The 12451-nt window shown below is 39.2% G+C and overlaps 1 protein-coding gene across 1 annotated transcript; it reads left to right on the top strand.

Annotated features, from left to right (window-relative positions):
• The first annotated feature begins 4274 nt into the window (after positions 1–4274).
• LOC139726442 (sodium-dependent phosphate transport protein 2A-like) lies at positions 4275–11963 on the top strand. Its single transcript, XM_071637399.1, is given in 7 exon segments — positions 4275–4289; positions 6869–7142; positions 7751–8038; positions 8881–9194; positions 9646–9708; positions 10844–10894; positions 10896–11963. Coding segments are annotated over 7 exon segments (2073 nt in total).
• The last annotated feature ends 488 nt before the right edge of the window (positions 11964–12451 follow it).

Raw genomic sequence — 12451 nt, forward strand, 5'->3', positions numbered from 1 at the left:
CCAATGTATTTTCCATAATATCAATTGGGCTTGAAATAAAAAGGTGTGGTTTTTTTAATAAACAACCAAAAAAAAAATGCCCTAATTTTTTACTTAAAATTCGAAATTCAGTGATGATCAAGGCATTCATAGACCTCGAAATGAAAATAATCACTAAGTATCACTATGATTACACTGGAACAAGCATCACTCGTGCCTAGTAGAAGTACTACAATGTACTACAACTACGTCTAATAAAGTGGTTGAAAATTAGTTAACAGGGATGCCATGTTCAACAAATTTCTATGAGTGAGATTTTCATGACTCAGCATCTAAGCGCACGAATGTGGGCACGAGCAAGGGTGGGAGGGGTCATGAAGTGTGGAGGTGGATAAGAATAAAGAAGGCGCTGGAAAGTGTATTATAGGTACAAGTGAGGGGAAAGGACTTGGGGTGCATGGGAGGGGAAAGGAATTGGGGTGTATGGGAGGCTAAGTGTGGGGAAATGATAAGGGGCATGTATGGAGAATAAACTCTATAGAAAGCTAAAAGAAAACTTGAATTTAATACAATGTACAAATATATCTTTGGATCAATTTCATGCTCTTACAATGTCTCGTGAATTCTGGCAGATATGTTCCAACTTTAGCTACATGTATCAGCACAGACATGATTTGGATTCATGCGTTCTTGCATGTGTATGCAAATATGTACCAACAACAGATAAGTGCATGCTGCCAGTAACAAGAGTCTCTTAACAAGATATCTTACAGATAAACCCTTTGCTTTTTGAAGAGATGTGACTATCTGTAGGAAACAGATTGCTTTTATAACATTTGGATGGTTATGCATATGCCAATGTGTATATGAGTAATGACCACATCAATGTGTATCAGATGTGATTCCCAGTTCGGGCACATGGTACCATTGGTTATAGCATATGCCTTGTTATATACAATTTGTACATAGAGGTCTTATGAATATGATCCATGAAGAAGGTACTGCCTTCAGAGAGATATAAATTCACATAACTGTGTCCACTGAACTGACAGTGGATTTGTGCTGCAGGTTGAAAGCAGGTTGTACAAGAGTACAAGTCTAGATAGTTCATCTCCAATACACGGGACAGGACTACATGTACAACTCTTTTTTTCATTTGATTTGAATGGATGTCTGCATTTTTTCTTCAAGTACAATAAATGACAAAGTATGCATACAATGCATAATGAAAGTGGCGTGGAAAGAGTTTGTTTCTTCAATTTGTATTCATTGTCATTTAAATATATTGAAGTGATATGCAAATAGAAAACACTCAAGTGCACGCTCAATCTTATTTAAAGCCGAGAAAAAATGTGCTTCTTAGAGACACATACTCTGGTCATACAAAGTTTCTAGGATGTCATAATAAGGAAAGGGCAAGGAGAACAAAGTTTTAGCCATTGGTAAATCACTCAGCAGCACGGCCAGAACTTTATAGTGATATCCTTGTGTGTGTGTCTGTTTGTGTGTATATGTGTGTGCATATATATATATATATATATATATATATACATATACATTATATATTACATATTTACATGCACATAATCTGACAAATCTGATAGTTTGATGATTTGGAGTGGTCAAAGGAAGGACAGCAAAAAGAGTGTGCTGATCCGATGCATTGTCTGTATTGTACTTTTTTAAAGGTAAAGTGTTGAGTAGAAAGATGAGAGAGTTTTAAATAGTGACAGCGCGAGGTAATAGCTTTAGTGCCAGTTTTGAAATAGCCTATGAAAGTACATACAAACCATCAAGAAAACACACAAAAAAGTTAGAAATTGTTAAATTGTTTGTTGTTTGTGTGTGCGTGTGCATGTATGTATGTGTTTTTTGTATGTGTTCACTTTTTTTTATAATTCTATTGGTGCGCTCATCTCATTAGTCAAAAACACCAGTTCACTGTTGACAATGGGATGTTTTCCTTGAACTTTCGATGACCTCTTGACTCCCACCCAGAAAAAAAAAGGGGGGTGGTCATGGCCTGGCTGTCGCCGTCCGGATTAACTTTGATGTTGCATAAATTGAAGTAATGAATAGACTTTAAGAAGTTAAGTTCGATACAATGGGGTGTGGAATTTTGGAGACCAATGAAACAGCTGGCCTCAAAGCTAGTAAGGAGGAAATGCACTCTCTTTCCAGCTAAAGCTGAAGTCCTAAACAAGAACAATAAACACATCTTCCCCCTTAAAAATACCCCCATCCCCGTAAAGGAAAGAAAAGAAAAGAAAAGAAAAGCATCTGAAGTCATGCTTGTAAACTGTCATAGGGCTTCGGCATTGCAAGCCCATGCGATACTCATGAGGGAAGCACATGTTCGGAAGGTGTCTCACCCCATTGTCCCCCTTCACGCTTGGTCGAACATTGCACCGGTGTTTCTATAAGCGATCCCAGAGAAGAAAGGCCCAGTTGTTTTGAATGAAACCTACCTATTTTAGGTGACAGGGTCTCCATTTTTTCCCCTATTGTAAAGATTTTACGACGCACACTAGAACTTCTAGAGGCCCTTTCTTTTGATCCAAGTCCACAGTCACCTTGGCACCCTCTAAATTCTATGGGCGTAGGCGTAAGATACGCAATGCTACTTGTGAGATGGAACTACAAGCTGCACGCCACACTCTGATCTCAAGTAGATAGTGTGACACCGCACGTCGCTGCCTCTTGCAGCCGAGGGGATCGGTTCTATCATCCTCAAGAGAGTGAAAGCGCAGCAGTGGGTAGACAGTTATCCGAGAGATGCCGTATCCTGCTCCTATCTGGAATAAGTGAATAAAAAAGAAATTACACGTCGTTTATTTCTCGAGGAATGCAGACAGACAGACCAATAGCGGCTTGTGGAAAGGACGTTGTATGATGGTAAATATAAACAGTGGTGTCATAGCTGCCACATTCATGAAATATTACAATTCGAAATTGTAAGGTTGCTTGCCCATGAATGTATGCATATAATTATCATTTTGTACTAAAAAAGTGTATATGTAAATATATTAGGCCTAATTATTATGTATGTGTGTGTGGGGGTGGATGTGGTAATGTAAAAGTAATATATTAGTATTACTGAAGCAATGCTTTGCTTGACACATATTGCATGCAAAAAAATGTTCTTCTCCCTTTAAAATTCAACGCTTTTATTTTACTTAATTATTCAATCAAATTCTAGGCGATTGCAAATGCGCTATGATTATTGTTTTGTCCAGACGTTAAAGTTCAATAACGGGGAGAAATTGGAGAAGCTGATGGAATAATTATACACCTTCCTTAACCTTTATGACTTTTAACTGAAGAGGCTATCAGCAATATTCGTCAGACCTTATTGTAAAGTATACAATAATTCAATGTGACGTTTGGTTGCTCCAACATGTTAAGTGCACTGAATAGGGCACACAGCACCACACAAGATTGCCTAGTTAGAGAATGTAATGACACAGTCGACTGCTGTTTTTTTCTTAATGATATCGGTCAAAATAATTACCAGTTCAAAGTATCGATACATTGGCCATATTCAAAGCAAAGAGGCTAATATTTGAGATACAGTAGCATGTCGCATTTAATCCAATTTAAAAAAAAGCAAGAACATACAGTCGTAATTTCATTAAACTACAGTGTACAATGTTCAAGAATCAAAGCAAAAAAAAAAAGAAAGTTGTTTGAAAACAATACGCACTTAGAAATGGCAGTATGTGAGTTATCCGGGGGAGTGCAGCTAAAAAGAGATTACAAATGTCCTGATATACCTATGTTATTTATATAACATTGCATATATATGTATATATATATATATATATATATATATATATATATACATAATGTATATATGATTTATGAGTTTACTGGAAGACAAAATAAATGGTATGTGCCGCTGATGCGTTCACAGTAACATACGGACGTTTTCAAGGTTACTTTTCTTTGACTATAATGTTCTACCAAGGAGGTTCAAGAGATGAAGTGAAACAATTCATTTCATTTCAATTCTGTTTAGTTGTGCTTTATTTCCATCCAACAATAGCAGGTAATACAAACACAAAAGAAAGGTCTTCACTTGATATAGAATCATATATTGTTAATGAACAGAATAGAACAGTCTAATTCCCTTAGTGATCTCATTTTCGATGCCACCATATATATTTGCAGTACGTGCAAAACTGGATTTGCCCTAGAGACAGAAAGACAGTGGATTCTCATCTTATTGCATGATGAACAACCACCCTTTAAAGGAAATACCTATGAATATATAACAGTGTATAAACAAATTAATGATGGGGCTACCCTTGGTAAAGAATAATGAATGAATAAATTAATTTATAATGATAACTTCTCTCTCCATTTTTACATGAGGATGAGTGGTAGACAATTGTAAAGACAAGGAAATACGCAAATATTGCTGAAAGTTCATATAAAACTTTCCTTGAAGATAATACGATGTCAGTTTCATTTTTTGAAAATAATTTGAAACCTGATAAAATCGGCTTTCCAGGAAGATACTATTTAGAATCTCTTGAAGCTCCTTGGATCTCTTTCAAGTAAAGTTTATTCGACATTCCGTCATGCAGTCCATGTAACAACCTTAAAAAAAAAAAAAAAAATCACCTTGTTTTGAAGTTATTTCAATGGTTAGACTAAGATACAGTGAACTCCAAAAATGTCCTCTTGAAGTCAAGTTTTCTAAAAGGTTGGAAACAAGTCTAAATTCGTGTTGAGAGGTTGTTTGTCGCAAGAAGAGTTCACGTGTTGTGGTGCACACGGTAAACATAATTATGAAGCATTAAAAAAAAAGTCGTCAGGTAATTCATTTCAGGGCTGACATGATTTTGGTGATGTACATGACGCCTTTGTTGTACCAAGGAGCTTCAATGAAGCTCCTTGGTTGTATTCATCTTTTGGAATTTTTTTCAACTATCACAGTCTTCAAACAAGGGATTGTGTTGGCAAAAAGTGATCTCCAAAATAATCCCCATGGTCGTCAAAACACTCCACGTGAAGAGATTCTCGCTGCATCACAGACGTGGATAATGAAGCATCTTGAATTTGTATAGCTCCGCAGGGATTTGGTCTCCAATGTATGAATGATAAAAGAAGGCCATGTTTATCACGACACAATGAACGCAAAGACGACGATGTGTATTATGTCTTTGCGGAGATGGAGGAGCGTATAATAGATTCACCTGTTTCTTGGCGGGCATGTGCACTCCATGTGATAAAATTGCCATTGTACTCCATAAAGCCAAAGGACGAGAGGGGGCACATTGTGCCCTCCCCCCCCCCCCCCCATATTTTCATTTGCCACTCTTACGTCCTTAAACCAGTTTCAAGCAAAGTTGCTGATTTTTCCCAAAAACAAAAAATATCGCAAACAATTTGATATACGTGTATATGGGGCTTAATAATATGCCCCCCTCCCATTGGGCTTTGTAGGGTTAAGCTAACACTGTTCTGGAAATGGTTGATGGGTTGTTGTTGTTTTTTGTTTTTTTATCTGGGTCCTCTTGGGATATATATAAAAGTAGGAAAATATTTTCAAACCCACCGACCTCCCATTTCAAGGACTGAATACAATATAAACAACATTAAGCAAAGATTAGAAATAGAACTCCTTTTTTCAGCTGAGTTACTAATCTATACGCCATGTTTAGAGTAAAGTAAATGATATCGTTCTCGTATTGATGTAAAGATACACTGGAAAACGTGCTATATACATCTTTTCAAGTGATGTTGGTGATACTTGATGCGTCCGCTGGTCAAATTCGTGCGTTTTATCATCTCGATATTGGTTGCGCCAGTGCAACATGATCCTTACATAGAAATAATAATTGCTCCTGTTCGCTTTTTGGGCACGCACGTTCGCCATGTGTCTAACAATATGGAGCTCCACCATTGTCTAACCATGGAGCTACAACAGACCCACGGTCTAAAGCACAGTTCTTTGTATATTATAGGGTTTCTGTTTTTATGTAGGGTTTGTGTAAGAAAATCCAAACGTAGTAAGTCTTTTTACGTAAGGAGCAGGTATTGCACTGAGAAAGGATTGGTCAGAGTATACTCTTTCACAAACTCTTGAACGCATTTTGCGTCAGAGAGGGAAAAGGGAGGCATTAGAATTGTTACATGAGATACCGTTTAGTTATTTAAAAAGATAATTATATCGAGGCATTATTTTTTTTCCATACCTTTGCATCAGTGATCATATCTTTGTGTGATGCCATATAAGTTTGCATTTACCTAAGCATTGGATATTCGCGCATGTTTGTGTATAACTTATGTAAATAAAGAAAAAATAAACGTTATTAGTTAATCATAAATGACTGACATACCCAAAACAGAGGAAACCTAACAAAAGGTGGGACCCAGTTGATGGAATATGTAATTTTCATGAAAAGCGATTTTTTTGTGTGTGTGGAATTCCCTAAATATTTTCTTTATATTGTTGTCCATACAATGACGCCATCACCTCTAGTAGTCTCCTCATCAGCGGTTCCAACATCAAAACTTTAAAAATTCATAACTTTTGAATCGATTGTCCAATTTTCCTCAAACTTTCACTGATGTGTTCAACTAATGTTGCTGCTTTCACTCAATCTACATTTCTTTTTGGGTTTTGTTTTCATTTAACCCCGAGCATAAGTTCGATGGGGCGCCAAGTGTCGCACGGTCGATTTCATTACGAAATGACTGATTTTCGTAACCAAATCGATTTAGTCACACTTGACGTCCATACAACTTATCCTCGAGGTTAAGGATCATCTTTTGAACGTAACTTATATAAGTCTCAGCAACCAACATGTAGAGTGTCTTCTGTAGAATTGTATTTCTCCTCACGTGTATAAATTTGCCTGGATTTTATTCACATCCTCAGGCTAAAACGAATCCTGCCTACCGCGTTGACGATGAACCATCGGTCACCGAGGCGACCTCTGCCGCTAGCTGGCGTTCTGAGAAAAGCAAGGCTACTTCAACTCTTGAGGATGGTGGCAAAAGAGAGAACAGATTTCCCTCGAACAAACTAAGGCGTGAAAGTTCCCATGATGAGAAGAGGAGTAAAAACGAGAAAGGTAGTAAAGAAAAGAAAGATGATGATCCATGGGAAGCTGCAATACCTGAGATTAAGACAGAAGGAGAGCCGTGGTCAGGTAGGTGATTGTTGTGTATACGAGTTCTTTTATCCCTTAAATAAATCTTTTCATAGTCTATCCTGTAGGTGACCGCATGTAGGGAGTTTTAAATGTAGTGGCTGTCTTCTTTCCCTTGTTTGTCCTCTAATCACGTGGTTATGACTCATCCAATTTATGTAGCCTGCTTTTCTACATAGCATGTTTTGATCAGGGAGATGGAAGAAAGAACATCCCACCTCTCTACATCGCTGATGGAAGTGAAAGTAATTCGCAGTTGAACTGATAGAAGATGTCTTCGTATAAAAAGCAAGATTGGTTTGAAGTTACTTTCAGGATATAGGCCTACAGCATATAAAATCATCCTTTTCATATCCGTTAAGACGTCCAGAAACCGAAATATCTCACACCAAGACTGAACATGAATAAATTTCACGTATAGTAGATGTTACTTATAGTTACCGTAGGGGAAAAAAATTCAGAAAATTTGAAACCAATTCCACAAGAAGTTTCGATGAAATTGGGAATTACACGTGTAAGAAAACTTTTATGTACAAACAAATCATGGAATGAAAGATATCAAGGCCACGATGTTGCTAATCCAGATGGTGTTCATTATGATTTTGCAGAGCTTACCACGGAAGGCAAGGTCTACAGAGTTTTGGTCTCATGGCTACTCAACTATACCATCCGAATCGCCCTCCTACTCTTCCTCCTCTTCGTTTTCGTGTGTTCGCTGAAGCTACTCAGTCTCGCCTTCCGACTGCTCGGCGGTCGAGCAGCCGGCCAAGCCGTCTCCAACACCAGCCTTCTCAACAACCCCGTGTGCGGCCTCATGATCGGCGTGATCGTTACGGTACTTGTTCAGAGCTCGTCGACCTCGACGTCAATCATCGTGGCCATGGTTGCCGCTGACTGTAAATATCTAAGCACTTTCAACATTGAGATTCAGAAATATGAAAACAGAAATTTACATCATACTTAGTCTTTTTGTGACATTGTATCAATCACGTTATTTCAAATCAAATGTATATATGTGTTTTGGTACACAAGAATATTTTTATTGCATTTTTTTTTTTTGGGGGGGGGGGATGAATTAACTTTTCAATGAGATTGTGCCATCAAAGACCAAACTAAACAAATTAAATACAACATAATATAGGCAGAACAGGTTATAGATTTTTTTAATGAGCATGCTGTTCGCAAAAACTTACACAACATTGTTCAACAGATTTAAAAATGAATTTCAAATAGAGCATTAGATATAGTCATATATGTCATTCCATGTGTAGATTGATAAAATCATAGAGGTACCTCCATGATAAAATTGATATCCCTTCCCAAATCCTTTCCAAGACAACTAGATGCTGTTCCCTTTCCATCTATTCGCAAACATACCATCATATATTATCTATACGTAAACAGTTAAAGAGAACCTATCAGATATAGAGCTATATTGATTTACACTACGAATGACATAGCATGATCAGGCAGGGTAGTGTTATTAAAGAGCCCACCTTTTTAGTCGCAACTATCCCGTAATCTATTCGCAAATCCCTTCGGGTGGAGCGTGGTGGTCGTGATTAATTACACTTTTAACCAAATCCCATGTTAAACTGTATGGGAAAAATACGACACTTTCTTGTAAAATTTCTAGTCTCTAGAACTCTCTCAGCCACCGCACCTATACTTTAATTCCACGTTCATAATCATAATGACCTTGTTCTAACTTCTTCTTCTGTCTTTTCATTCTATTCAGCTCTCGGAGTGATGCAGGGCATCCCCATGATCATGGGGGCCAACATCGGAACGTCGGTGACCAACACTATCGTCTCGCTCAGCCAGTCCAACGACCGAGACTGCTTCCGCCGGGCATTCGGCGGAGCCACCGTGCACGACATGTTCAACTGGCTGTCCGTCATCGTGCTCCTGCCCATCGAGGCGACCACTCACTACCTCTACTACATGACGCTGCGGATCGTCAACGATGTCTTCAACTTGGACTCCAGCCAGGATATCGAAATCACTTTGTTGGACTCGATTACCAAGCCAGTGGTCAATGGCATCGTACAGGTACTATAATGACCGAATTATCACTACGATAAGTGTATGGTGTCTGCTTGGCATGAAAATTACAAGAAGGATTCCTGTGCTAAGATACGTACCAGATCCACAGAAAGTGTATCAGGAAAGCATCGTTTCATGCCAGCAAATGTAGAAGAAACAGATGTTGTGTTCTCAATGAAAGGCTGAGTTCGGTGAGAGGACACGGACGCCAAAGGAAATGTCTTGCCAAAATTAAAATGGTCAGAACCTTTTCCAGTCGAGTCCGGTTTCATTTAAACTGGCATTGATCGGTCGAATTTGGCTCGTTTTGTTCGTAAAGGCTATCATTACATGGTTGCCATAGCAGTTTATTGAAAAGTCATTGAAAAGGTGGTAATTCTATGCATACTTCCGGGGGTATATCATCACTATAAGTATATCTAACCCTTTATTTCTGTTCTATTTTGCCTTCTCTTAGGTCGACAAGAAGGTTATCTACGCAATCGCAAACAACGAAAATGTAACGTCACGTCTGCTGAAGGTAAACTGCTACGACGAAGAGTCGACCAGTCAATGGATACAGTACGCGAATGGCTCTGGCGTCTGGCAGAACGAAACAGTCAAGATATATCGTGGCTGTAAGCAGGATTTCTAAAACTTTCATCCTTTGCTTTATTTGACCTTCACTGAAAGGAAGGTAGCATATCATCTACAAGTCACTGACCACATTTTAGCCTTCAAAGGTTTGTCGAACGTCCCTACACTCAAGACTTCAAACTTTTGTTTCCAGTCTTCAGGAATGATGGTCAATCCAACTATCTACGAATTGTATCCAAAAGAGCTGAAGTAGTGTCCAAAAGATTTCTTTTCCGTTAAAACATTTTTTACTTCCTTAATCGGTGTTTATCCCGGGGACAAATGCACTCATAAATTTGCGACATTAGTTTATGTCACTGTTTCTACGTCTTACGAAGACAGCTGAGGCAACACCGACGTAGGCTAATCTAGAAGCTGTACAGCACAAGATATAGTGTAGCCATTATACGCGCCATAAAATGAAAGAAACTTAAGTCACCTTATACTTCCAACCGTCAAAATATCATTGTAATGCATTACATCGTGTTGTCATGACAGTTTTAATGATTGTGTGTCGTATCAGTTGAAAGCCAATCGTAAGATAAGGCCTTCCTCTGATTAATTCCATGCAGACATGCATTCATATTATTAATGTTTATCGACAAAGAATTTTGAGAGAGGACGTTGTGTGGAAAGAGAGACGCAAAAGTTAGAAAAGTTCGAAACAAGAAAGAAAATAGAGATGGAATGTTCAATTACAAATCAACAACATTTTGACTGCATTACTCAACGTATTTGTTTGAGACTGCGATTTTTAGAGCAATTGCACTATTTTCTTTTTGTCGTGGTAAGCAAATCATTGTTGGAGTTTAGTTAGATTCGTATTGTAGTCATCTCCTCATGACGAGAAATAAATAGAAAATGAACGCAGTTATTTTTTATTGTTCCTTTTTCCTTAGCGTTCCTCGGTAATTATGTAATTAAGCAAAGAGGCGTCCAGTTTTAGTCTTAAATACTGATAATAAAGACATCAGATAACAGACCTATACGCAAACAGATATCTGGTTATTAACCATCATGAGCGGTCTGATCTTTGTAAGACAGGTGACCACATGTATCGGCTCACCTCACTTAGTGACACGGAGGTCGGTTTGGATCACCCTGGTAGGCTCCCTCTTTCTCCTTTGCGTCTGCCTTATCCTAATCGTAAAGCTCCTGCACAATACCCTCAAGGGAAAGATCGCCATCATCATCAAGAAGATCCTCAGTGCCAGCTTCCCAGGATACCTCAAGTTCCTGACAGGCTACTTCTACATCATTGTAGGGGCCCTTCTGACCTTCCTCGTGCAGAGTAGTTCTATCTTCACCTCCGCACTGACGCCTCTCGTCGGCATTGGTGTCATTAGCATGGAACGGGTGTACCCGCTGACCCTCGGCGCCAACATTGGAACTACTGCTACTGGTATCATAGCAGCCCTAGCATCGTCGTCTGACAAACTCAAAGACGCCATACAGATTGCATTGTGTCATCTCTTTTTCAACATCACCGGTATCATCATCTGGTACCCGATTCCGTTCATGCGGAAAGTGCCAATCAAGATGGCAAAACGTTTGGGTAACACCACCGCCAAGTACCGATGGTTTGCCATCTACTATCTTCTCCTCATGTTCGTCGTGTTCCCGCTGCTAATCTTCGGGCTGTCTCTAGGAGGTCTCTGGCTGCTCCTCCTCTTCCTCATCCCTGCCATTCTTCTCGCCATTGCCGTCCTCATTATAAACTTGCTGCAAGACAAGCGCCCTCACTGGCTTCCGTCCCGTCTGCAGAGTTGGGATTTTCTCCCCTTAGCTCTGCGCTCCCTGGAACCTATGGACAGGATTATCATCAAGGCGCACAGTCGCCTCGCGCGTTCCTGTTCGTGTTGCTGGTATTGCGGCCCTTGCAGAAACCTGCGATATAGGCTCCGATCGCTTGTATTCGGCTCGCATGCGTCCTCCGAGGGTTTTGGGTTCTCCGACTCGGAGTACTCGTCTCGCTCCTCTGAACTACATGCTGTCGAGGCTGATTTTCGTCAGTCAAGAGATGAGAAGCGAATGGAGAAGCCTGTAGTTATCATGACAAGTCAATCTATACCCAGTTTGTCTGGTTCACTAGCCAACAGCTCACATTTCTCTGAGGCTTCTGTTCCTTCAGCCAACTATCGATTTAATACTTACGTGTGAAGAGGCGCGTTCTTCAAAAGCCAAATTGTTGGGTGCTCTTGACTGCTCTTGACTTACTGCACCAGATGTTACCTTTTTTTTTCTTCTTCTTCATTTGAACAGAATTCCCTGATAATCAAGTAACAGATATAACGATCTGCGATCAAAATGAACAATGACATTACAATGAACTTTGTCTCTGAATGTCTTTTTTGTGTCCGAATGTATTTCATAAGCTAGTCGCTATTGCCTACTGTATAACTTCACGCCATTGATATGCTTTGATCAGTTTAACAACCAGCCTCCCATTTCGTGTCATTGTAGAGTTGCAGTCTAAATTGAACGCGTGATGTACCTTCTCGTTTATACCCTGGATTTATTCTAACATATTGGGTGGTGGTTAGTGCTAACTTCTCACAATGATACTGTTGATACTTAAAGATTGAAACACTTTGGAGTTGAATGGAGATTTTCCTCATGTTATGTGGATGCAGTGAAGGCATGTAATG

The sequence above is a fragment of the Diadema antillarum genome, unplaced genomic scaffold, assembly GCF_040938485.1.
Source record: "Diadema antillarum isolate AM-2024a unplaced genomic scaffold, OU_Dant_1.0 seq00000083_RagTag, whole genome shotgun sequence".
Classification (NCBI taxonomy): Eukaryota; Metazoa; Echinodermata; class Echinoidea; order Diadematoida; family Diadematidae; genus Diadema; species Diadema antillarum.